General features: G+C 40.7%; 1 protein-coding gene across 5 annotated transcripts in view; it reads left to right on the forward strand.

Moving 5' to 3' along the window:
* The window catches only part of ctnnd2b (catenin (cadherin-associated protein), delta 2b), a 206,509-nt gene that overhangs the window by 153,006 nt on the left and 25,654 nt on the right, over positions 1 to 27,849 (forward strand). For all 5 annotated transcript variants that reach the window (XM_085142179.1, XM_085142180.1, XM_085142177.1 and 2 more), the window contains 3 exons: positions 12,700 to 12,886; positions 18,595 to 18,712; positions 23,464 to 23,646. In XM_085142179.1, the coding sequence (XP_084998305.1) occupies positions 12,700 to 12,886; positions 18,595 to 18,712; positions 23,464 to 23,646 (488 nt within the window). The remainder of the gene's footprint in view (positions 1 to 12,699; positions 12,887 to 18,594; positions 18,713 to 23,463; positions 23,647 to 27,849) is intronic.

A 27,849-nucleotide genomic window follows, 5' to 3' on the forward strand; every position in this document is an offset into this window, starting at 1 on the left:
TGAGGAACATGACAAACAAGGTGTTGATAAGCTTACATAGCCCATTCTGGTCGAGCATATATAGAATGCATGGTTGCACTGTCCTCCGACCGAGAGGACCCAAAAGAACCAGACACCAGAGGACATTCCCACGTATCTATGCCCTGATGGGTTCAAAGCTATTTTGGCAGCGAAAGTGGGTTGTTTCATTGTCGTCTGATTCCTGTAATTGTCTAATCTAGTACTAGACCACATGAAACCACTACTTAGCCATGCCAAATTTGGACTAGATTAACAGGAAGAGTGTGAAACTGAAGTCTAATCCATATCTATTCAATTCACAGAATTGTTGTTCACAAACAAGAGTGTTTCAATTCAGAGAAAAACCCAAAAATCATATGACCCCCTATGAGCAAGCACTTTGACAACAGTGGGAAGGAAAAACTCCCTTTTAACAGGAAGAAACCTCCGGCAGAACCAGGCTCAGGGAGGGGCGGGGCCATCTGCTGCGACCGGTTGGGATGAAAGAAGGAAACAGGATAAAGACATGCTGTGGAAGAGAGACCGAGATTAATAACAAGTGTGATTCAATGCAGAGAGGTCTATTAACACATGTTGAGTGAGAAAGGTGACTGAAGAAGAAATACTTAATGCATCATGGGAATCCCCCAGCAGTCTACACCTATTGCAGCATAACTAAGGGAGGATTCAGGGTCACCTGGTCCAGCCCTAACTATATGCTTTAGCAAAAAGGAAAGTTTTAAGCCTAATCTTAAAAGTAGAGATAGTGTCTGTCCCCTGAATCCAAACTGGAAGCTGGTTCCACAGAAGAGGGGCCTGAAAACTGAAGGCTCTGCCTCCCATATTCTACTTTTAAATACTCTAGGAACAACAAGTAAGCCTGCAGTGCAAGAGTGACGTGCTCTAATGGGGTGATATGGTACTACAAGGTCATTAAGATAAGATGGGGCCTGATTATTTAAGACCTTGCATTTTGATTCCAAAAGAAGAATGTGTTGCATACAAATGACATCACAGGGCTTTCAGGCCACCTTGCTATAAGGACCTTACCCACAAACTGAGTATCGTTGAGTCAAGCTGAGCTGAGTAGGTACTAGTGGAAAAGAGGCATTAGTTATGCTGCAGTAAGCCTAGGCTGCTGGGGACTTCCCATGCGCTGTTTCTTCTTCACTCTTACTGCTCTGCATCTACTCATTAGTTATGATTAATCTCTGGCTCTTTTCCACAATGTATTTATTGTCCTGTCTGATTGTTGATAGCACCAAGAGAAGCCACAGTCTGTGGACGAATCTCAGCCGATTACTTTGATGATACAGTGCCAAGTAGATTTTTCATTTGGTACAATTACGTGGGATATTTAGGCTCGACCTAGATTTGGGGCAATACAGTTAAGTCCTTTTTTTTCTGTTTCACAAATCTGAAAGCAGGATTTTAACAGCATTCTTATTTTATCGAGGATGTCTAACACCATTTCATAACAGTATTCCAAGCAGCTAACAAATTCTTGGAGACATTAGGAGAGGTTTCAGTCCAGCTTACCTGTAACTGTGAAAACTTGTTTTCCCTCTCTGCAAACTGTCCAAAAGCAAAGTGTCTCCTCACACAAAAGCTGCCCAGAGCCTTTGCCCACTTTCCAAATTATTTACAGCAGCACTTCACACATCAGGCTGATGTGAGATATTGGTGAGAGACAAACAGTTTAAGAAGTATATGGGCTGATATCCTACAGTTCTGAATAGTAATGGAAAAGTCTTATTAGGAAAGTTAAACCAAGAAGCATGTCAGCTCCAACATACAGCCACATGGTGTCGAGTTTGACCCGCGTGTGCATTTCTGAATATGCATATGTGTGTAGTGAGTCTAGAAAAGGTTTTAGGCTTAGCAGAGATGGAAATAAAAGGGTTTTGTATGCTGCTAGAGTCTTAAAGAAGATTACCATATAAATTAGAGAAGCAATTCAAGGCACGAAGCACAGAAATCCCTCCTGTCACAAATTAATCAGCTGAACGACCGACCGGACGTAGACAGACCATGCTCTCCTCTCTTCTGTCTCTCAAAGACCCAGAGGAAATAACTCTCTCTCCCTCCCTGTTTGCCAGCCTCTCTCACTCCCTCTCTTATCCCTCTGCGCTCGGATTCGTGTAATTGGTCTCTCTCTTTTCTCCTGTCTCTCTCCTGTCCTCTTTGCCTTTCTCCATCTCCCTTTTTTTATTCTCCATCTTTTTCTATATCGCCTGCCCTCTCTGGCTCTTGCTTGCTCTCTGGTGAGCTTTTTGAATCAGGATCACAGTGGGAAGTCAAGCTGCCTGCCTTGGTAGCTACAGACTCGCACAGACACACAAACATGCACAAAGGGCTGGTTCACAAGCACACACATTCATTCACGTGTGCAGCTTGCTTCATGGCACAAAAAGTGACAAGCAGGCTTGTTGCTCTGTGCTCTTCAGTCTCTTTCAGTTCAGTAACTACGGTCCTTTTTTTACCTTCTGTCTTTAGAACTAATAAAGGTTATATGGGGGGAATAAAGCAGATTGAAAACACCAAATATTAGCATTACTGCTGATGCATGATTGTGTGTTCAACATCTTTAGTTCTTCATGTTATTGTTGTTCTCTGTGCACCTCAGAAGTAGGTGAGGTTGTGCTCCATTCTGTTTCCAGTACGTTAAATTTGCCCACTGTGGACAAGCAGAGTTGCTTGTATATTGTTTAGCTATAGCTAAACAATATACAAGCAACAACACATGGTGAGGAAAAGTGTGCTCTCATGCAGTATGGATGAACCATGACTGTCTGTACAGGGGTTTGTGGAAATTGATCCAATAGGCTGCTGAGATGAACAACAGACTCTGAACTGCAGCAACTTCCTCTTTGAGTAATCATTCAGTAACAACTTTCCAACAGTTTCAGGTTTTACTGAATACAACATAATCTTCACTTTGTAATGATTTTCATGAGTGTGTGAAAGAGAAGCTGCCAAATTATTGGAGTATCTGCATTCCTGCTCTCACCCTTCACCAATGGGTGGCTGGGCGCTCTCCCTTGTGGATATGTTGGGGAGCTCAGTCATTTGGGAGGGGCTCAGAGTAGAGCAGCACTCCACCACATCAAGAGCAGCAATTGGAGGTGGCGGGGTTACTGCTTAGGATGCCTCTCAGGTGGGGTGCTGAGAGAATGTCTTGAAGGGAGAAAGACCCGGAGCTGACCCTGGGCACCCAGGCGAGACGGGCAATATTCGGACTCTGGGTTTGCTGAAAGGGAAAGACTGCTGCCCTTGTATCCAGACAAGCAGCAGAAGATGGATGGTTGGACATATTGACGGATGGAATACAAATGTTAGACTTATGAAGAATTATCAAAATAGTGTAAAGCAGGGGTGCCAAATTCAATTGCACAGGGGGCCAAAACTCAAGGCACACTTTAGGTCAGACAGGAATATTATTCCAGATTAAATAAACTTAAAAAAATAAACTTTAACTTTAAATATTTTGCTCTTCATAAAGCTATATCCTGTCAAAATTATGCAAGTTAGAAATATGAACATGCTGCCAAAAACCCCAGAAAAAATAAATGAAAGCATACACAAGGTTCGAGCTGCATGTAGATGGAGCTGGGCATTGCTTCAGGAATAGAACTAATAAACTGTGCGGGCCATTCAGTGTCGTACTTTCCCTCGAGTGTATCATTACACTGCAGCTCCATCTGAATCTGCACAGGTGCAATTCAGCAAAGTCCGCTGACTTGGTTCAGCATTACTTGGCAACAGAGAAAGTGAGGCAAGTTTCACTGGTGCATTTGTGACAGCTTCACTTGAAATGCCTTCACCGCATCATACATGCCATGTCCATGAACTGACAGATTTCCTTGCTGAGCTCAAAAACTCTATTGAGAATTTTTATCCCAACTCAGCCAACTGTATAAGGAATGTCGGCAAACTCTGAATCTATTTCCCGCATAAAAGACTGAAATTGACGGTGATTTAAACTTTTAGCTCAGATAAAATTCATGGTTTGCGTCACGGTGATCATTACATGCTCCATTTTTAGGACTTTACCACACAGCCTTTCCTGGTGTATGATGCAGTGATATGCTGTTAATTTACCGGTACAGTTCTCCTCCTGCATCTTTACTCGCATCCTGCGACTAGTCCACTTTTTTCACCGCACAACAGCGGCGCTCCATCTCTTGTAAGTCCAACAAGTTTGTCCCACGGCAGTTTCATGTCGGTTACACTTTGACATACATTTTAAAAAATGTCTTTTCCTGTAGTTGTCCCGTGCATCGATTTAATGTTCAATATTTCCTCTACACAGATGAAGATGGCCAGCTGTGCAATGTCCATCATGTCTATACTTTCAGCTTATCCTGACGTTTTGTCTGGTAGTGCCGTCTTAAATTAAATTCCTTAATTACAGCCACATTAGCTCCACTGATAAGACACACGGGTTTACCAGCAATGTCTGTAAACATATATTCAGTCACCCACTGGCGCTGAAAGGTTCTGCTTTCAGAATCAACTTTTCTCTTCGCCATTGTGAGCGGGAGGGAATGTTCCCAGTTAGCCTAGCGTTCAGCAAGGAGGCTGCAGCACTGCATTATGGGATCTGTAGTTTGTATATTATTAGCGCCTCATATCGCCGGGCCATGCATAACAATAATAATACATCTATATAAAATGATCTCGCAGGCCGGATATAAATGTACGCCGGGCCGGATGTGGCCCGCGGGCCTTGACTTTGACACATGTGGTGTAAATGATATATGAAGAGTCACAGAGAAGCAGGAAGAAATAGGAGCTCGTGGTGGATTCAGTTGAGAAAACCGAACTGTTATTTTATTAACCCCAAGCTTTTAGTCATTTTAATTCTACACGAGGTCCATTTATTGCTGCTGTGAACATGTTGGTGAAAATGATTAGCTAATCTGAGCTACAGAGGAGTGCTAACAACATGACATTGGCCCCCTTTGACTCACAGCTTGCTGCGCTTTCTTTAACTTCTTTATTCCCTTCACAGATTTGCGTTTTGTCAGTAGCTGTGGTTCCACTTGTCATTACAATACAATATTTTTTTTTAGTCAGTCATGGGAGAAAACACCACTGCAAGCGACAGGTCCGGACTGTTCACGCTGGTTAGAAGCAGATATGGAAGCTGTCCGAGTCGTACTGATGGGAACGCTCCACAGTCTGGATGCAGTCCAGCAACGGTGCTCATCAAGCTTTAGCAGAGCAAAGAGGACATCAGCTTGATAGAGTGAGGGGCTCAGGTGAAAAAAGGGAGGACTAAAAGAACAATTCTTCATTATTAACAGAATGTAATAGTTAAGGACGCCTGATAGGCCAATGCATGAAAAGATATGAAAAGATGAACATAAAGCTGCACAAGACTTAAAATCAGTGGACATAATGCATTGTTTTTGTGCATGCCGCATATCCACAGTTAATTATGTAAACATGCAGCAGTTTTGTTCCCTTGAGTTCTACGGTGCTCATTATCTTTTCAGTCCATTTAAAAGGATTTTTAATGCAGTTCCTCTGTTAAGAAAATATCAAGCCTCTTTCATAATTACAGATAAATAATAAGTCCATTCATTAAAACCAGATTGAATCTCATGAAGAATGGGATATTACCACAAGTCCTCTTCCTTTCCTACTTTCTTTCTGCCATATTGCAGAAGCACTCTGGTTGACCTTGACATAAACTATATAAAATGCTTCCCCACAGTGTTTCCAGTGATCAGTGACAAAGTCATTAAAGGACCCAAACTGTGTAAATATAATTACTCACTTTGAGGCTCATTAATGCACACAGCTATAGGCCAGTGTAGACCAAGTGATTAAACAGTAATCGTTATGACAACAGAGTAAAGCTGACACCTATGATTTTAATTTGAGGTTATAGATGTGTCACTTCTGGGCCAACAAAGCGCTGCTCTGATTACGTGCCAGTATCAGTAGCTGCAGAGTGCAACGCTGACAAACATGGTAACATCAGCTCTCCTCCTATTCTAAAAACTTTAGGATATGACATATGACGCCTGAAGAAAGGTGTTAAAATAATATAAAGCCAAACAGATTAAAACTCAATCACAATATCAGATTTTCATGATTGTTGTGCTTGAATAATCATCGCAATCTGTTGAATTCAACCGTAACTTTACTGATTGTGTGTAGCCTTTTTGGACAAATTGAATAGAAATGCAATCACACTGAGTCTGTATTACACAGTTGTTACCATATTACTCACACAGTGTTGCTATTTCACCTTTAAATATCATCAATACAAGGTTATCATGACACCCCTAATACTGATATAAAGTCAAAAAAGTCAGTGAACTAGCCATTGTAATTAAGTCTGCTGATATCAGCACAATCTAACATATATTTCATAACCCTTTTATTCAGTGAATTTATTCAGTCAAGATCGGTATAAAAGCTGCACGTAGGCTGTTCTTTCGAGTCAAAGCCATACAATGCCTCTTTGTGATGCCGTTGACACCGCTTTAAGAAATCTCCTTTCTGTGTCATGTAAGGCAGCGGTCCCCAAACCCCGGGCCTCGGGCCGGTACCGGTCCGTGAGTTGTTTGGTACCGGGCCACGAGAGTTGAGGCTCAGGTGTGAAATGTATGGTTTTCAGGGCTTTTATCGGTTTTCAGCATTATTTTGTTATCGTTTTTATCGTTAACTCTGTTTTCCTGGGTCTTTTCACGTGTGTTATGAATAAATCTTCTTTTTTTAGGTCCTGGTACTAGTTTTATTTTGTTGTATTTATCCGTGACACCTTAAAGGCCGGTCCATGAAAATATTGTCGGGCATAAACTGGTCCGTGGCGCAAAAAAGGTTGGGGACCGCTGATGTAAGGCAACCGATGTAACGATAAAAACAATAACAAAATAACGCTGAAAACCGATAAAAACCCTGAAACACCTGAGCCTCAACTCTCGTGGCCCGGTACCAAACGACTCACGGACCGGTACCGGCCCGGGGGTTGGGGACCGCTGATGTAAGGGATAAAAATGTGAGCCTGGTCACTTTCAGCTGCAAGACGGCTGGCTCAGCGTGTCGTCAGTGATCTTCAGGGCTGCCTTAGCTGTAATCTACATTGTGTTTCTACTGCACAATTTCAGCAATTAGTAAAGGTGACAACTGATTTATCCTCAGTTGTTCAAAGGACTGTGGAGCCACTCAGAAGGCAGGTGGTGTACACAGTCTGTCAGAGGAGGGTGGTCTCTCTTACTACAAAACCCCCCCTGCTGTTCTCAAGGTCATACCATTAGCGTGGGCTCCCTAGAGATGTTATGTACGTAACTTGAATGCAAGCAGCTCCTGAAGGTGATTTCTTGTTGGAACTTATAGCAATTGTAGGTCTATAGTAGATGAAAAAGCTAGAAAAGCCCATTAGCAGAGGTGAGCTTCCCTGTGAGACAGAACAAACATCTTTGCTGGTTTATGTATTTTTTTGGTTTATGTCAAGTGTTCACTTGACTTTTCTCATAAATGAGTTTAGGTGCAGTGATGCATTTCAACACATATAGAGCATATACCGTACTGCTCAGTGGGCAGGATGGTTTAACCATATGCTTGAGATTATGAAATGTTGTGTAATACAAGTGTGTTCTTTTAATTTTTTTCTCCCTTTTTGTGCGTAAGGAAACAATAACTAAAGCTGATAATTGACTGCACTGATGTAGAGTGTGCAGTTTTCTCTTAAACGGGTGAACATTCAAGTACTAGTAGCTTCAAATGCGGCTTCGATAATAGTTGATAATAGTTGTTGAATAGACATCCAAAAGATGACTTTGTTGGCTGACCAACGTTGAGATTTGGTTTAAAAGCAAAAGTGACAAGCTGTCTTCTCAGACTGTTAAACGATGTCTAGAAAAAACATTTTTGCATCAAACTTTGGTTGAAAAGTGAAAGGAGAATCTTCATAAACAAACTCCTCAGACGACCAACAGATTTGAACCCACAATCTTCTTGCTGTGCTGCGGCAGTGTTAAGGTTCACGTCGGAGAATTACAGTCCTAATCAGATGTATTTTAATATAGTTGTAGTCTGATGACTAGCCTAATCTTCATGTCTGTGGAAAGCTAGACACACAAACAGAATGCCAATCTCTGAAGTCTCAGATTCAAAGTGGTCCACAACAAGGATGTGTCAAAAAGCAAGCACTTACTGAAATACACTGGGAGACTTGAGGAATAAAAAATGAAACGAGAGCAAGATCAAGTGGGGGACAAAGGAACCTGTTGCAGAAGAGAGAAATATGACAGTGGGATGAAAGTACGCTGCAAATGAAAGATGGGAAATGGCTTCACAGACAAAGAGACATAGCCAACATATTCATTTCCCCTCCCTCCACATAACAACCTCCTGCTGCCACTCATGATGTAAGGCTGAGGCAATTAACCTCCTTCATCTGTCACACACTCATAACTGTGTGTGTGTGTGCGCGCGCATGTCTTTAAAAGCTTGGATGCAAGTGTTTGTGCATGCCTGAATCCATGTGTGTAAGCAAGCAACAACATGAGCCAGTGTACATCGAGGCAATATTATGTGTGCACGAGACTGCGCGTGTGTGTGTGAGAGAGAGAGCGTGTGTTTCAAATCAAAGATAAAATCCCACTGCCTTTCACCTCAGGGAGATGATGTCATACCCTGCACAGCGAGTAGCAATGCTGGCAAACAGCTGACTTTACTCAGGATGGGGAAAAGTCATCTTTGTCTTGCAGCTGCAGCATGACATCATTCATTGCATTTTTGACATGTGCAATATGTGTTTATTTCTTACTTATCCACTCATTTAGCATGCATTGAAAATGGAAATTCACATTGTGGGAGAGTCACTGTTTTTCATTAGAACACTGCAGGTTGCAGACATATGTTAAATCCGTCAGACCAAATTTAATACTGAAGAGCAGACCTGTCAGAGTTGTTTAGACACCACTAAAAGAGATGAAAATAGATGAAAATAGATATTTATATGATCAAATTTTGAAATATGAAAAATGACATCAACTTACAGGCTATAACTACTGTGTGATCTATACCAATGGGAAATTACACACTGCGCTCCAGCAGTTTAGCCACAGGACATTAAATGCATTATTTTTAGATTTTGCAGAATGTAGAGCTAATTTGCTATTTTCATCACAATAAGCAGCCTGTGTGGTTCACAGATTAGGAAATGCTACTGGGATAGACAACATCTAACACTTTAAAAGATTTTAGTAACAATTTAGGCATGCATGCATGGATTAATTGCAAATTACAAGCTCTTGCAATCCTCTTGACTTTCCAGGAAAAATGTCCTAATTCTTTGCATCATTTTTTTAATAAACATGCATGTAGGAGCTACTTTGCCCAAATATCAGACACATTTGGGCCTTTTGGCAAAACTCTGTCACCACACTACCAAGTGTTGTGTGGGCCTCATCTTGCCCAGAAGTCATGAAGCATGCTTAACATGGGTTGTGGCAAGTATTGTGTGAATGTGGGTGTATGTGTGGCCCAAATGTCACAATGTAACAAATATCTGTCTCATAAGGTGTGTATGAGAATCCAGAGATATAAAGACATTGCTTTTTCAAAGTGATGCTGCTAGCAACAAGTGGAATTAAAAAAAACATTAAGGTTTCATCAGAAATGTTGAAAATCTACATAACCAAAACTATCCTTATATAAACTGCTTGTAGTTTTAGTGTCATTAAAAAACAACAACTACTACTTAACATTACTGTCCAAGAGAGAAATAATCGGTGCATTGTGTTGTTTACTTAAATTACATCCCAAACCTTTGTGCCTTGCTGATTCTTCTTCTTCTTCTTTTAGCTGCTCCCTTTAGGGGTCGCCATAGCAGATCATCTGTCTTCATCACACCTGATCTCTAGCATCCTCTTCTGTCCCACCAGCCTTCTGCATTACCTCCTTCACTACACCCATTAATCCTCTCTGTAGTCTCTTTTGCTCCTGCCTGCCTGCAAGCTCCATATTCAGCATCCTTTGTCCAATATATCCAGTATGTCTCCTCTGGACATGTCCAAACCATCTAGCTATTACCTTTCTAACATGGTCTTCAAACCACTCAACCCTAGTTCTCCATCTGAAATATATATATATTTCTATTCTAGTTGATCCTGGTCACTCCCAATGAAAATCTTAACATCTTCAACTTGGCCATCTCCAGTTTGGCCTTGTCTCTTTTTTTTCATGCTGCCATCTCCAAGTATACATTATAGAAGGTCTCTCCTGTAAAGCTTCCCTTTCACTCTTGCTCCTTTTCTTCTGTCATAAATCATTCCTGACACTCCACCTCTCTTGTGCACTGTCCGTTGCTTTGGACTGGTGAATCCAGGTATTTAAACTCATCTACTGTCACCGTCTCTACCATGTTCACTTTCCCACCCTTTCACTTGTCTCCCTCTCACAAACATGTAATCTGTCTTGCTTCAACTGACTTTTGTTCCTCTTCTCTCCAGTGCATTTCTCCACTTCTCCAGGCTCTCTTTCATCTTCTCACTACAGATCACTGTTGTCTGCAAACACCATACTCATTCATATAGTATGTCTAAATGAAAGATTTTGATGATGCCTTATGTGTCAGAATTATGAGAACAAATGAGTTACATACTGTAGCCAGTATTACTATTGCTAAGCTAATAGTCAGCAAAATCTATACGCTTAGCAAATGGCACCTTTAAAGAGTTAAAGACACCAAAATTCGCTGACTCACAGATGCAAAAGTCAGCTGCAATTATTATATTAAATGCCGAGGTTACTGAAGACAACAAGAAACAGCATGCCGCCTTTGGCCTGTTGAGCAGGAGAAAAAATGAAGTGGCAACTAGTCTGTTTTGCTAACATGACACTCCCAGCTAATTGCTGTCATGGAACCAGAAGCTAATCATTTAGAAACTCCTTCTGACCACAAAGCGGGACTGCATCGTCTTAAACACACAGGGTCCAAACAGCAGACAGGGTTAAGACTGATTTGTCAAGGGGCTTAGATGGCACTTAAAGACGTGTGCACACAAACGCACACGAGAACAAATTCATACAAACTCACAAAGACAGATAACAGAAGCTGTAATTACAGAGTTGCTGCTCAGCCGTGAGTGAACAACACAGCTCCGAAGAGAGGACGCCTTATTCCAAGCACACACTCCCACACAGATCTGAGGATAGGATGCTTTACCACTACTACGGCTATAATTACTACCATAAAAGAGAGTGCTAGATAAGTGCAGATATGACTATGGGTGGACACTCTCAAATGCTTTAACATATAATTACAGGAATACATAGATTAGAGCGCAGGCAATTTGTAAGATGAAGGTCAACAAGAATTACAACGTTGTAGTACTTCAAGGTTATCACAATTTGCGTGCACGAGTGTGCGCTTATACGTATGTGAAACCTCTCAAGAAATCGGAGTGCTCAATGTCGAAATATGGGGATTTGCCTCTTACCCTCTTTGTCCTTTTCTTGATAGGTTCAGCCTGATATGTGCACTGTATGTGTTTGTGTGTCTCTGTGGGTGAGTCACTCGAGTCAGCGAACTATATGTGTGTGTGTGGCAACTGGCTAGAGAAGTGGACCTTAATTGGTAGGATAGAGGAAAGTTACTCCAGTTTCTTGGTTGGCTGGTCACTGTATGTTCAATTCAGGTGAGGATTAAGAACAGGAGAAATGTGCAGTGGAATTTTGTCTAAGTGATTTACTGCCTTTAGTACATCATTAATTACAGCAGCCCACCGGTGACTTGAAACTCTAAACTTTAAGGTTAGTTATAAGGCGTTAGCGTAGCAGACTTTACTCCTGTGGAAGTAAAAACTCTTAATAGTTGGATAGTTACGGATATCTCTGCACTAGTAATTGTTTAACTGTTTCTTTATTTGATCCATGGCAGTACAAAACAGTACATGTACATGTTTTGTGTAGTACAAAACACAGTGGTAGCTTCCTGACAGCGTTTGAGTGACACCAGAGCAGCTTCACTACATTCATTCATTCATTCTACAAGTGTCTGCTGAAGGACTAGAACACCACCTTCATGAAATAATTCCTCATTTGATGTTTTAATAAGTGCAGTCTAACATATCCCTCCAACATCTTCAATAATAACTAATGACCACGAAGCCCAGATCCTAAATTTATACTCAAACAGCTCAGTGATGCTCTTGGCCCCATGAATGGGTGTATGCATCATCGGGTAAATCTAGTTACGCCTGCCTATAAGGCCACAGTTTTACTTGCTCTGTGCAAGCTTTTAATATTTACATAAAGGACAGAAAGGCAGAAGGATATTTTGGAGTGTTTTTGAGGGCACGTCTGAATACTGACAATGCAATGGAGAATACACAGACATCTGCATAGAACAATAACGCTGGCGTCGTCTGCCATTATTAATTTCATTATCCATACCTGCTTTACTTCCTGTAACATGTCAAGCTCTGGAAATGTCTGTCATGCTAGTTTTAAGAACATGTGTCTGGCTCTTCAGATTGCTGTAAAGCTAGTAGCTGTCTGTGTTGCAGTGTTTGCTGGATCAAGCTGCTCACTAAAACCTACTAAATATTTTAGTGGTTTCTGGCCTGAAGATGTTTCTGTGTCTGCCTTTCTTTCCGTCTCCTTCCTGCTTTTCCTTTTCTTTTCTCTGAACTCTTCTTTGTTTTTCAACTTCCGTCTCCTTGCCATCCTCAGGTGTTTTGTGGAACTTGTCATCATGCGACGCCCTGAAGATGCCCATCATCCAGGACGCTCTGGCCGTTCTGACCAACGCTGTGATCATCCCACATTCGGGTTGGGACACCTCCCCGCACACGCAAGAGGACCGCAAACTGCATCTACACTCCTCCCAGGTTCTTCGCAATGCCACCGGCTGTCTGCGGTAGGTGTCTCTACCTGTTCCTTAGGAAAAAAACAGTATTCACACATTTCAAGAATCCAACATACAACTGGAGAAGTCTCTTTTTGAAGATGTTGTGCTGTTCACAGTCCTACTGTTACCAGCCACATCTAAAAAAGTCTCTGTTAGTTAAAACAGTGTTATTTTTAAATTGTACGCTGTGTTATTTTTAACGCCCTATACACAGAGAGAACTGAGAGAATTAGCTGCATTTAAGATGAGTCATCGTTTGGCTTCAGAGCTGCTGTGGCTTTGCTTTTTCTCACTGGAGACGTGGTGCTAGTCTTACAGTTCAGTAGTGACACGTGCTTTTATCATTTTGTTTTGGGTCTTTTACTCCAGCATGTTGGATTAAAAATAAACCTTTTGCGTATGAAAAAATGTGAAAGCTGGTTCTGATAACACACAGTATGTCACTATTTCTTACCTGAACAACACCTGGCACCAGGATGCATTATGGGAAGAAGGCAAGCTGGCAGAGCAAGAGAGTGTGATGCTTTGAATAATGTTCTTCTGGGAAACCTTGGGTCAACAACCACCAACTAAACACAATACTTTGTAAAATGTCCAAGAAAATTGTTTCTGGTTTTGCCACTTGGAGCAAAAACACTGGGATGAGTACAACCAGACTACGAAGGAGGATATATTAGCAGCTGGTGATGTAATTTGCGACTCAAATCTAAACAAATGATTCCACAGAGTGTCACTGGAGCACGTCTAGTTTCTTCTTCAGGTTCCAGGCAAATGTCAGGCTACAAAGGAAGAAAGAAAGAGTACAAAAACACCAGGTTTTTGTCTTATACGCAACTTTTGTGCAAAATTGATTAATTTGATGTCTTTCTGCCTTAAATATTGACCTAAATGAAACCATGTGAGAGGTTCACACAACACATGTGAAACTGGACGAGGAGACTTGATTGGTTTTGCATTTTCAGAGGTCACAATCCAAAACAATAATGATTCATAATCTTTGTATCAGTGAGAGGCTTTCAGCATTACAAAATCTTCATGATGAAATTTCTGTGGTTGACTCTGAGCTCATAAATCTTTCTGATGCAGACGTGTGTAAGCAGTCTACGAGACATTTTTTGATGTGCTATTCATTTGAATCCATCACAGCTTCTGCATCGAAATAAGAACAGAAAACATAGCTTGCAGTATTATGACAAGTCCACCTAAAACAGTCTGTACGTACCTTATTGGTTGAATCTACCCTGCATCTGTCCATATCCCTGCACACTGACAGCACGTTATACAACAGAACAAATAAGTTTGCTTTAATAATGCAGCAGCTCACATCATTCACTGAATTTTTTGACAGTTGGACTGAGGGCTATTTCGACACATTTCCTCTCGAGGATGTGGCACAGGGTGCAGCGGGAGCTGAGTGGGAACGCTGCCATGACTGTATTTGCATGTCTTGCTTCCTGTCGACACGCGCATGTCTGTTTGTCCCTCTGCCTAACTCGGTGTGTGGGCCATTAATCTCAGCCGCGATATATCTCCTCATCCTCCCCCAGTGAAAATAAGCTACACATACTGGCTACTTACAGAGGCTTCTGTAGCTGCTGGTGTGTGTGTGTGTGTGTGTGTGTGTGTGTGTGCGTGTGTGTGCGTGCCTGTGGCACACATCTGAAACAGCGGTGCGTGTGTGTTTTTTGACTCTAGTTGGCGTGAGTGTGTTGCAGGAGATAGCTTTGTGTGGATCAGCTCCCTAAACTCGAAGGGCTAATTCATCTTTCTCACGCCTTGTTAGGGAATGCTGGGAGTCTGATTAAAGATTGAATATTTCATGGCGGGTTTGGTATATCACCGGCCACCTGCTCTCTCTCTCTCTCTCTCTCTTCCATCTCCCATTATCCGCCTCACATTCTCATTTTCTCTCTCTCCCTCTTTTAGTCACTTTCTCCTCCCTCGCTCCATTTCCATCTCGTCCTATTACTCCGTTTCTCCTCTCTCGATCATATTATCCCTCCTTTATGCCTTTCTTCTTCTGTCTCACGCCGTCTCAGCCACACTGTCTCTCACTTTCACACAGGCACATTTTCTCCCTCTGCTAACTCGCTGCTTCACGCCATATGCTGTCGAACCGGCTAACGGGAAGAGCTAAAACTTGTGCTGTCAGACTGCTGAATGTGAATTATGTGCATTGAATATGGCAGCTAATGAAGAGACAGTTAACCCATTTATTCACTGTACTTGCAGACATGCCTCTGCCACGCTTCTGGGACAAATTACGTCACTATCTGGTATCAATATGGGTGAATGAAGGCAAGAATGTGATTCATTTGAACCTTTCTCACTGAAACTACACACAGAAATGCAGCACCATCTCTTGCAGTCTTATATAATAAGGCAACAGGCTTTTCTTTAGCTCTTAACCGATCTACCAGCAGTCCATAGAACGAATGATCTGTGTGGGTTAGAGAATACATTGAAGGCCTGTAATAATCACTGACTTGATATAGCCTTTTTGCAGAATCCTTCTTTAGAATGATTTTTTGTGGACTTTCTTTTGCTTTGTTGCTTTGTTACAAAAAACATTTGCCATTAAAATCTGAAAGCAACGATCTAAATTGTCCATTATGTAGTCCCTAAATGAGCAAAATGAGAACTACTGATGGATTATAATGCAGTTTTGGACATTAAATTGCTCCATGTACTTGTAGATACATCCTGCCAGCTGTCAAAGAGAGAACTAAATGTGCACACAAACAACTGCAAAGCTAAATAAATATATAGAATGAGACTTTGTTTTTTATCCTTCATAAACCTGCATTTGATTAGAGAATTAAAGATTAGAGAAAGACAAAGAAATAGGATCTTAAAGAGTGACATTTTTGTCAATGGACATTCTCCCTCAGCTGTAGCGGCACACTGTGGGTTAATCAATTGTGCTCGGTTTTAAAACCTGCTTTATAGACATGCAACCTTTGTCCTGCATTGTGATTCTCTCCTTATTTAGATTCTTCACACCGAAAGATCATAATGAGAGATAATCTGTAGCAGTGGTTTGCAAGGGAACGCTTCAGAGGGATTAATTATCTGTAATTGAGTGTGGTTAATTAAACTGAATCTATTAACAGGTAGTAGCCAAAATGTGGGAAATGTCTGCAAGAAAGAAGTATATAAAGAGGTTTACAAATATTCTTAAGTGTTCTTTACTTTGCCGTTTATCGGCGTGTGCCCTGTGTGGCTCACAGTGCTTTTAGTCAGTGTGTCTGTGTGTTTGGGCTCAAGACAAAAAAAAAAAAGAGAAAGATTCAGACTAGCACACAGATTGTCAACAACCTGAAATATTTAAGCAATTATTTGACAGTATAATGAAAATATAATGCTCTCATAACTTAATAAAACTGAGAGACATTCCGCTGAGGGTCAGAATTAAACAGCCCGCTGCATTACTTAAACATGTCACTTCACCGCTACATGTTTGGAGGTTTTTTTGCATTACATTTAAGGTCAGGCCTCTCTCTCAAACTCTCACTAATACATTCAGAACTACATGACCTCAACAGACTTGGGTATTAAAACAAACATGACTGGCTATTAAAAAAAATCCAGAGTGATTCCATGAAGCTTTGAAAACTGGTAGCTTTTATAAACACAGCCTTGTGTATTAGGAGTGAATAATAATGGAGCAGTAGCACCAGTTCTTGCCTTGCATGGTATCTCCTCTTGTTAAAGCTACGCTGTCGGAATCAAACATTTCATAAGACTAATAATGTGTTAGCAAACAGTTCCCCATTCAAACACTTAACAGGAGCCCTGAATTTATTCTGCTAAAACACATTTTAATCTCCTCTGGGAAATAGCTTTTGGTTAGCTAGCTGCTAACAGTTTTTAGCAGGTGCATTAGTATGCAGTGGGTTTGCTTTTGCCTTTTTGTTTAGGACGAGTAGCTTGGGATCAGACATCTAACCATTTACCAGTACAGGACCTCATTCAGTTTATACACTGTTTGGAAACTCTAACAGTTAGAGCTTTTGCTGTTCTACCATTTCTTTGTGATTTTTGTCAGTTGAGTTTTGTTTTTGTCGTTGTAAGTCCAGTGACACTCCATTAAGGTCTTTTTTTTCCTTCCCAAAAACCCTCAATAAAATATTTTTTTCTTACTGAATGCACCTTTGTTTTTACTGGTTAGGCTTTTTGATGCTGGTTATGGTAGAGAAATACTTCAGCCACGCCTCCAACAGTACAAGTGTTTCTCTTTGTGTTCTTCCTAGATAATATCTAATTTCCGCACTGTATATGCTTGTTTAAATATCAAGGGTTTTATGTTCTACATTTTTCTCTCTTATTCATTTCGCTGTTGAGAAGAGTTGATAAATGTGAGGCTTCTAATCCTCCCACTGCAGGCGAAACACCTTTTCCATTACATCGATTTCCAGCAACGTTTATTTTTAGGGGGTGTATGTCTATATCGGCCAAAATTCTTAATGTACACATGTGTTTACACGCAGTATGTTAGAGTTATATTTACGTCACAAAAGCAGGGCAGGAGATATTATTGACTGACTTTCCAACAATCACAACTTACTGTGTTCAGCTGTGGTGCTACTCTGCTACATGTGCTGCATAAAACAACAGAGTTGTAAGAGTTGTGAATTGTAAGGTAAAAATCCAACAATAACATGAGAGAAAACCCCAACAATCAGACAACCCCCTATGAAGAAGCACTTGACAGTGGGAACAAAAAACTGCCTTTTAACAGGAATAAATCGAGGCAGACCCAGGCTCAGGGAGGGAGACGGGGCAAAAGACTCAATGTGAAAAAGAGCCAGAGATTAACTAATGAATAAATGCACAGTGATGTTTAAATACACTGAGACTGACAAGAGGCAAAAGAAATGCTCAGTGCATCATTGGAAAGCCCCCAACATTAGTTTTTATTTCTCTGAATTGACTTGATAGCTACTTTTAAGCTAAATGCTATTGTTGTGGCCAGGAAAAAGTCAGTACTGGACACAAGATACACAGACCACTTGAATTTCTGAGGAAAGGGTAGTCTATGATTGTGTGTTAAACAGTCTAAAACTTTTTAAATTGCCATACTGGTAATACCTTATTATAATCGTCTTAATTCCATATTTTTGGATGCCCATTGGCTGATACGTTTTTTTGTCTACTTTGAAAGCATTTATTTTAAAACGGTAGTAAAATATGTGAAGCCATTAATAGTGCAGTATTTTTGAGTTTTGTATCTGCACATTAACCACACATTGTAATAACCTTCACTATCATAAATAGCCAATTCAGAGGCAATGGAGTATTCAGATGTTAACAGAGTTTACAGAACTTAATTAAATGCATAATTGCCATTCATATTTCTGCATTTGGTGTTTATTTGTGTGACAAAATGAATTAGAGGTGTCGTCTTGCAGCTAAACAGCACCATGCCTTTTTAAATTAATTTGTTATTCTATGAGAAAAATCAAATGCAGAGCTTTGTCTTGGTGCCATTTCTCACTGACACTGAGGGCACAAGCATTTCCTAGCCATCTCTAATAGCCTGACATTTAAAGGACATTACATCCAGCCTCTCTCCTCTCTGTCACACAGACAAGCATTTCCATACGTTTCAACAAGCCCATGTGCTCGCACTCAGAAAACCTGTGAGGAAACAAAAACTAATGGGCAATTCGGTGTGTGGAATCTTCTAAAAGCTGTTCTGTTTGTCTGTTTTACAGGAATGTGAGCTCTGCAGGTGAGGAAGCCCGTAGGAGGATGAGGGAGTGCGAGGGTCTGACTGACGCTCTGCTCTATGTCATCCAGACCGCTCTGGGGAGCAGCGAGATTGACAGCAAGGTAATGCACATACACACAAATGAACGCAAATATCTGCAAGGCATACAAACTCACATAGCCTCTAGCTCATTCACACACACACCTGCACACAGTAAAAGAGAATGATGTGGAAGAGCCCTGCAAATGTGTTTGTGTGTGTCCTCTTGTTTGTACACATATCATCAAGAACTCAAATGCACGTGGTGCTTTTGCTTTCCAAACATGTGTACTATTTACGATTTGCATAAATCTGCATGTGGAAAATGCAAATGTGTTTAATCTTTTCCCTCACGGACTCTATGCGATCACTGTATATGCATAATCACTCTCAATCATGTTCAAAGCTTGCAGGCCACAAATACACTGCAAAAAATGATGCACAGGTTAAAGTTTTTTGTTGCTACATTCACAGCACACAAGCTGTTCCCAAAAAGCTGACACACCGTATAAGATTTAATGATTTGCAAACCAGTTGAACCCTGTATTCATTCATTTGTTTAAATACTCCAAAAAAACATTTACCAGTACAAAGATCTGACCTCAGTTGTTGTGAACCAGTTTCAGACCTGTTAAAATTGGTGCCTACCCTAATCCAAGATAATATTGACATAAACATAACTCACTGTCCAAAGAAGTTTGAACTACTTTTAAACATTTAACTCAATATAGTTGTGAAAAAACATTTTTTAAAATTTAATACCAACAACAGGATTCAGGAAACTTTGAGCCATGACTGGAAAAGCTTAAGTTTAAAAGTTTTAAAAAAATCTTTTGTGTATTCTTTTCAGTGTCAGGTGTAGTGAGAGGAAGACTGTTATGTCAGTCTGCAGTAATTCATATCTGTCAGTGTGGCTCTGTTCTGTTTTTGGACAGCAACAGTAAAATGCAACACAGAACACAGAAAGCATCAATAACAGATATTAAGTCACATACAGCATGAAATAAGGAGCAGGGGTAGAGGTGGGTTGCACAGCGGCTTGCAGATGTTCTGTAACTGTGATCAATTGAAGATGCTTAAATAACGCACCCTACATGAATTTTGCCGATTGGATGTATAGAAAGCTAAGTAATGAGGTAATGTCATTTGGCGTCTAGATGAGATGATCTGCCAGGATCATGGCTGAGGTCAGTTGAGCTATCACAGTACTCAATGTGTGGACTAATTATATATATTGGCAAGAGATGAATCACTTCACTGGATATAGAAGGAACAAAAAGAAGATGGGAAGATGTTCAGCAATAAGTGTGAATATGTGGGGAAATGATTTGACAATTTAAAACAATACTGCACTCTCTACGCACTGTTGTTGAGTTAATTTGAAGGCCATGTGAAAGTTGTAGTGACTGACTCTGAACTGAAAGTTGGCGACTATGTGCCTCAGCATCCACAAGGTTACTTCCACTTTAATATGATACCATTAACAATTGGCTGTGGAATATTTAGTAGGCAGGAAATTTCACGACTGTACGTGTTACACTAGTGGCATCCTATCAAATTCACATTCAAATTTTATTTGTCACACGCAACCATTAGAGTTGGATGTCTCGAGACTGGTCTTGGTCTCGAGACCCGAGACCACTTTTACGTGGTCTTGGTCTTGTCTTGGTCTCGACGGACTTTGGACTTGGTTTTGTCTTGGTCTCGGATCCCTCGTTCTTGTGAGACCGTAGAAACGGGTGAAGAGGGCTGTGCGAGTGCATCGCACTCGTAAACGAAGCAGAATCTGGCTGCAGTTTAAAGACTTTTTTGTCTCGGTCTCGTCTCGACTTTGTCTTGGTCTTGACTCGGTCTGTCTTGGTCTCGATACCCTCTGGTCTTGGTATTGTCTTGGTCTTGGTCTAGGCGGTTTGACTACAAGTCTAGCAACCATATGCAGTATGACGTGGTGAAATGCTTATTGCTGTGCAATGCCTGACCATTAAATGACAGTAAGAATTCACAGTAAGATTTACAGATTTACAGATTACTACAAAATTTACAGATTTTAACTTAGAAATTTACAGTAAAATGTGCAAATAAGAATTTATGAAAGACATTATAAGAAGTGTGCAAAGAAACAGAGTGTGTGCAGTCCTACACCTGGTTCAGGACCTGCATAGCCTGGAGGAAGACGCTCCTCCCCATTCTCTGTGTTTTGGCTTTAAGGGAGCGGAAGCGCTTCCTAGACCTCAACAGTGAGAAGAGTCCGTTGTTGGCAGTGGCGGTCCTAGCCTGTTTGGCGCCCCGGGCGAACACTCCCTCTGGCGCCCCCCCCCCCGCCCCCCCCCCCCCCCCCACACACACACACACACACACACAAAACATATTAAGGATTGTACATTAACATAAAACTGTTGTCGGAACCATACTGAATTTCACCAGAGAAACACACACACATATGAAGAGAGAGAGTATACATTGTATGCAAACGGCTACCAAACAGCCATCATAATTCGTCACACAATGAGAACAGGACAAATCAACAATTGACAATGACTAATTAATATTAAAATCTGTAACATAATGTATTATGTTACAGATGTATAATGTTACTATTTTTACCATTTCTCTTTGGAGCAACTGTAACTCACATTATTTCCTTAGGGATTAATAAAGTATTCTGATTCTGATTCTGACTGTTTCAGGATGACCTGCCATTATCCAATGACACATCTGCTTACCTGCATCTTTTGCTCGTTTCTCCTCCTCTTCTTTTCTATTTTTTCTAAACTGAGGACCTGATGGCTTTGAACTTTTCTTGTCCATCTTCCATTGGTTTTCATTTTGCACTCCAGTATGAACACAAATCCCCCAACTCGAGGATCACCACAACATAACCTAACAGACCTACACCTTAATTCACAGATTCACTTTGTCTAAGGTGTATTTCTGGGATTTCACACAACCCAGGATTCAAATCATGAATACATAATGGGCTTGGATTTACGACATTATGAATGAAATGTGCTCTTTTGGAAGCAGCAGCCCCCTCCCCTGTCGACAGGTTGTGTGTGAGATCATCAAACTGTAAATTATAAATTTTAAATTGTTATTGATCCCTTTACCCCGAGTCCTAAAGTGTATATTTATTTTCTTACTCTTCTTATATTTGTTGTTCGTTTACTTGCACTGCTGTAACTGGAGGCTCGTCGTTTCATCTCTCTATATACTGGACTGTATGTAGCGGAGATGACAATAAAGTTTACTTTGACTTCAGCAGCGAGCAGGCGCACCGAGGGCTCTCGCGCTCACTTTTCGCATATAGAATTTCGAAAAAACATCGGTACAAATTATAAGTCTGTATTATAATATCTGGTGTTTTCGTGTTTGTTTGGTTTTTTTTTTGTTTTATTTTGCAAGTTGGTTATTAGATGCTTCTCCAGCCAGCCAGAGAATCCCCCGCCGCCCCGCCCTCTCCTCCCTGTGCCGCAAGCAGCAGGCGCACCTCGCAAACGGAGGGCGCCCTTACTCCCAGCAAATGAGCGATAGCAAACCAATCGGTGCCTATGCCATTCCCAATATGCGCTGGCTGATGTCGTGGCAGCATGAGTACGAGCAATTTTTTTTTTTTTTTTTTTTTTTTTGCCGATGCCCGTGATGCCGCCCCCCACCACGATGCCGCCCAAGGAAACCTCCCGTGTCGCCCGTATCAAAAACCGCTACTGGTTGTTGGGATGGGAAAGGTACATCATGATCTTCCTGGCGTTGGTCTTGCATTGCTTGATGCAGATGGACAGCAGGTCAGAAAGCTCTGATCAAACGATATGGTCGGCCGAGCGCACCACTCTTTGCAGATCTCATCTGTCCTGCTTGGTGCTGTTTTCCAAGCCAGGTCCAGATGTTTCCCGTCAGGACGCTCTCGATGGTGCAGGAGTAAAAGTTCTTAAGCACCTTCAGTGGCTGATGAAAGTCCCTGAGTCTTCTGAGGAAGAAGAGACGCTGGCGGGCTTTCTTAACCAGGGTGTTAATGTGACAAGACCATGACAGGTCCTGAGTGATATGGACACTCAGGACTTGTCACATTCCAGTGTACCACACTGGAAGTCATTGAGCTCCTGAGAGCAAACCAATCTTTCACAAATGTTTGTAGAGTCTTCAGTCTTCATGCTTCGGTGCTGATTTTATACATCTGTGGCCATGAAAGTAATTGGAACACCTGAATTCACCAGAATTTAATTGAATTAAGTGAATATTTTTGTCGATTTAGTGTAATTTGGGGATTTCACCATCAGCAATAGAGAGCGATCTCAAGCCTTTTTGATTTAAAAATAAACTTTCATTTTGTTTCTTTGTTTTCTAGTCATTTTTTAGAGTGTACCATGTATTACTCAATCCAGATGGTCAGTGACACAGAAACATCTCTAGCGAGAGTTTTTCAGCGCGCTTTTATGTGAGCAAATTTGCATCCATGTGTATATGTTTCTGTGCCACAGATACATGTGTGTTTGATGGTGTTTTAGTGTTTTTAGCTGTGTGGGTGTTTGTGTGTGAGTTTGTGCGTCAAGTGGAGGCCCTTCACAAGTAGATGTGAAGTTTTTAATCCGCAGAAATCCTTCACAAGATCAAAGACTGTGACTGTTGACTGCATAGACACTCACAACAATAGGATTAGCGTGCGTGTGTGTCTCTCTGTTTATTATGTGCACTGCATGTGTGTCTGAGTTTATTTGCTGTGTATACAGTCCGGTCCAGAGTTTGGTTGGGGATGTTTTAGTGGTGGCCATCTTTCTGTCCTTCACCTCTGTGTCTTTCTCTTTTGCTCTCTGTCTCTTTCATTACCTCCCTCCATCAGACTGTAGAGAACTGTGTGTGCATCCTGAGGAACTTGTCGTACCGTCTGGCTGCGGAGACCTCTCACAGCCAGCAGGGGGGGTCGGAAGAGTTGGACGGCTTGTTATGTGATACTGGAGGGAAGGACGCAGAGAGTTCAGGATGTTGGGGCAAGAAGAAGAAGAAAAAGAAGGGACATGACCAGGTGAGAACAGAAGAATGGAGAAACTGGTCAGCATTCATTGTCATATAACAATCTGGTAGATTATGACTGTGGTGACAAATACATGGTGGCTGTTTTCTCTGAACAGTATTCTGATAAAGGGAAAGACCTGAGTGACCTGACAAACCTGGGGATAATGCTAACATACACAGGTATCACACTGAGCAGTGACCACGAGAGCTAAAAATGCTGAATAAATAACTGCAGTCCCTTACATGACCATTTAAGACTGGCTCCAAAAGCTAGTCTATAACAAAAAGGCATTTTCCCAAGGTGCATCGCAACCGTATTATTAAACACTCAAGCTTTGAAGTACGTAGTGCACCCATGTGAGAATATTTCTGTGTCCTGCCTCTTACATGCTCTACTCAGCCAGCCGCACCCTTAGCTCTTCCAAACTGCAAGAAGATGACTGATGCAAATGACACAAATTTTGTCTAGAGAAATTGGAGATTTACATGTGCTTTTAGAAACTTTCATGTGTGTTAAGAAGGAAGTAGCTGCGGTAATCAAAGGTGACAGTTACCTGTTGACTTCTAAGCTAAAATGTTTCTGCTGCTGCTCATCTGATCTGTGAAATCAACATGGTGAAGTCTGCACAGTGGCTAATATGATTAATTCGTTATTTATTTTATGTATTATTTACATTATACTGTATTTTACAGCTATTAAAACCCTTTGAAATATTTTTTGAGGGATCCCTTTGACTGCTTCTTTCAAAACCAGATAAATTGGCAGAAGGTTTTTGCATTCCACCATTTTTGTCTAAATGTGGTCCCTTTGACCTCCAACAAACAGCTAGATTTACTAACGCATTCCACCAGCGCAGACTGGGTTTTGTAAAAAAAAAAAAAGTACTGTTGGCATTTACAACGAGAGCACAGGGAGAAGAGAGGTAAGAGGTGGGAACTTAAAGATTTTTGCACGTTTTCCCTGTTGCATATTTATTTCTGTGAGTTTCTTTCTTGGGGGAGAGAATATTTACATGATGACTTATTTACATTTGGAAAATGTACTGCTAATTGTGACAGTATTTACTACAAAAAAGTCTTATTTTTTGTGCTTGATATTGAGATGAACTCCCTGCACCTGTGCTGTTTAGTAATTCTGGCCCTTAGATGCTAAAATCAAGACTTCAAAATGGGACTTGCGATACCAGTGACTAGCATTTTTTTGTATCTGAAGTCATAGTGGCTGTGCCCATCTTTTATTTGTTTCTTTATTTATATATGATCTACAGCTTGTGTTTTCAGTTTATATATATATATATATACATACATATATATATATATATATATATATATATATACATATATATAAATAAACTATGGATGAAGGTGCTTTTTTATTGAAGATAAAGTAGACTGCATAAGTATTTTCACAAACCAAGCACTGGGGACACTAGAACCGACAGACATCCAGATTCAAATGGTGAAGCGCATTAGTTCACATGCAAACAGGTTTCTCATTACAAAACTACCCAATTTATTATATCTCAGTTAAGTGGAAGTGTTGGAACGTAACTGTAAAATCCAAGTCAAGCATGCAAATTACTGCCTCATTGCAGAGGAGAGGACTTTGAGTTCCCATCATCCCATCATGTGAACTCTAGGAAGCATCAACAAATGGAGCATGGCAGCCACCATGCAGAGGTGACAGATGGCTAGATAGTTACATTAGCTTAAGTTGCTGTTATCTTTAGTGTCAGACATTTTCTGTGTTGTGCTTTTTTGTAGTGTTAATTTCACCAATAAAAAACTATGATGATTCCAAATTAATTCGCCTGCAGCATAGAGTGCAGTTTGACATGATGATGCTAATGCTAGGTTAGCAGGAGCAACAGTTTAGGGGCAACATTTGGATTTTCTAAATACAGGGTCTGTTTAAGTGATCAGAAAACACAGAAAAAGAGAAAAATGTGACAAAAAGGACTTTAAAGTTGAACTGGTGAAACAAAAACAACAAATTATTTGTGAATGGATTAAATCTGATCTGTTGATAATTGGACTATAGAACAATCAGATTTGTATCTGTGAGCTTTGTGTTGTCCTGGTGTTTTTAATTGGCACTTTGATTACTGGTTTATGTTACAGTCTTGGTTTCCTCCTGTTACTTTATCGCTTTCTGTGCCTGTTGTTCTCCCCCCGCTCATTCCACACAGATATCACATATAGAATTTTAATGGCCTCATAAAAGCCTTCCTTTATGAGGATTTCTTTTATGGTTTGTTTAATGCTTGGGCTGTACCAGTGGGTATTCTCTGACAGGGGTCCATGCTACACTAATTAAACCCAAGTAACAATGTGTCGGCACAGATAGGAGAGTGGTTAGTGTTTAATACCATTGTGTTAAATGTAAGTCCCAAGATACAAGATGTTGCAAAACAGTATCCTGGGCCTATTGCAGAAAAGACTACATTTTATGGGTAACATTTCCTGGTGAAATAAAGTTAATAAAAATGGTATTACTCACCACCAACATACATTTATAACAGCTGCCCTCAGTTAAAATATTGCTGTTGATTTTCTAAGACGAACAGGTATCAGTGTCAAGTAGGGACTCATGCTAACTAGCAGCATCAGGACGTTATGTCTTTACTACCCGTTTCCAGATTTAAAGATGCTGGTTTGTCTCTGAGTTTCCAGGCTCTGTCCATCTGTTTCATCCTCTGTTTAGTTAAAAAGTGAGAGCTCTTCTAGTTGGCAGAAACCAAACGGCTGCCTTGGAGAAGGCTCTAACCTCTTGTCATGCTAATAAGCAATCAGCATCACATTCTGGTTGAGTGGAAGATGTCTTTTACCACTTCTAGTGAAGCTGCAGGGATTGAAATTCTGGCGCTTCCGGTGGGTGAATTGCTCATTAGCCCTGCGTGCTCCTATTTTTTTCTCTCTGTCATTTCTAGGAAAGGCAGAAAGAGAGAGAGGAGATTTTTATAAATGGTAGCAATGAGCCATGGCCTTTAACTTCAATTTGTTGAGCTAACCGTATGCAAACTTGCATTCAAACCAGGCAGAACCAGGGAGATGAAGGATTTTAAAAGTAACCCAGAGATCAGATCGTAAAGAGACAAATCATAACCTCTCCAAACAATAATATATCAGGCCTCTCTCTCCCCTCCATGTGTGTTTCTCCACTCCAGTGCAGCTGTGGATGATTACCATGAAGGAGCGATTGGGGAGCTTGTTGGAGAGGGAAAAAAACTCTATCAACTGTTGGGTAATTAGAGAAGAGGAGAGAAGAGACAGGAATAAGGAGATGCTAGAAATGACAAAAGGAAGCGATGGAAGACGGGGAAAGAGAAATCACGGGAAGAAAAATGACCAAATTTTCAGTGCCATGTGTTAGCATTATAACACAGACTATAACAAATGCAAAGAGAATGGGAGAATTGTATTCTTTGTTATGAAAAACAAAAACATTAAGCAATTACCAACATAACTATAACTGTTGCTAAGCCCGTTTGTCTGGCTCTGAGCTCTAGCTAGCTTTAGCTTAAGCCGCTTAAATTTGTTAGCTTCTTTAAAATATCCATGTTTAGCTAGGTGGTGTTGATTTAAATGTCTGATTAGGTTTGCTGCAATGAACCTTTTTGTAGTGGCCGCTCAGCCTACTTTGACTAACATTGTGTCTTCACTTGTACTGAAGAGCTTCCGTGCTAACTATAAGTTAGCATGTGAGTGACAACGGGATGTGTATTTCTTGCATACCTGAGATAGACTGAAACAGCTGGTATTCAGGCATTCATGAGCCCAAGGTGCAGCTGCATTTATAACACAGGATACTCGATTACTTATGGGCAGGACAGCAGTGTGGTGTTTATTCTGCAATTATGCATAATTTAATAGTTTTAAAATGAAATGCCCAGTAATTTAATAACATGCCACATGTAGTAAACTGTATATGTGATTCTATAATCCCAAATTGGGACGGGTTTTTATTAAATCAATCTGTATTTAAAATATAGTGCTACTTATAGCTTCAAAGACTAATGGTGCTGCATATGAAAATATGGAAGCAGCTACTCATTTGTTAATTATGTTGCAGCGTTACTGTGAGCTCTCCTGCATCTGAAAGATTTTTCACATTTATTATTGATATACAGTATCTGTGTGTTTTTAAAAAAAACATCATCCAAGCAGGAGTAGATGTGAGATTTCAGTCACCGATGAGAGTGGGAAAAAAAAT

This window comes from Neolamprologus multifasciatus, chromosome 18, assembly GCF_963576455.1.
Source record: "Neolamprologus multifasciatus chromosome 18, fNeoMul1.2, whole genome shotgun sequence".
NCBI classification, from domain to species: domain Eukaryota; kingdom Metazoa; phylum Chordata; class Actinopteri; order Cichliformes; family Cichlidae; genus Neolamprologus; species Neolamprologus multifasciatus.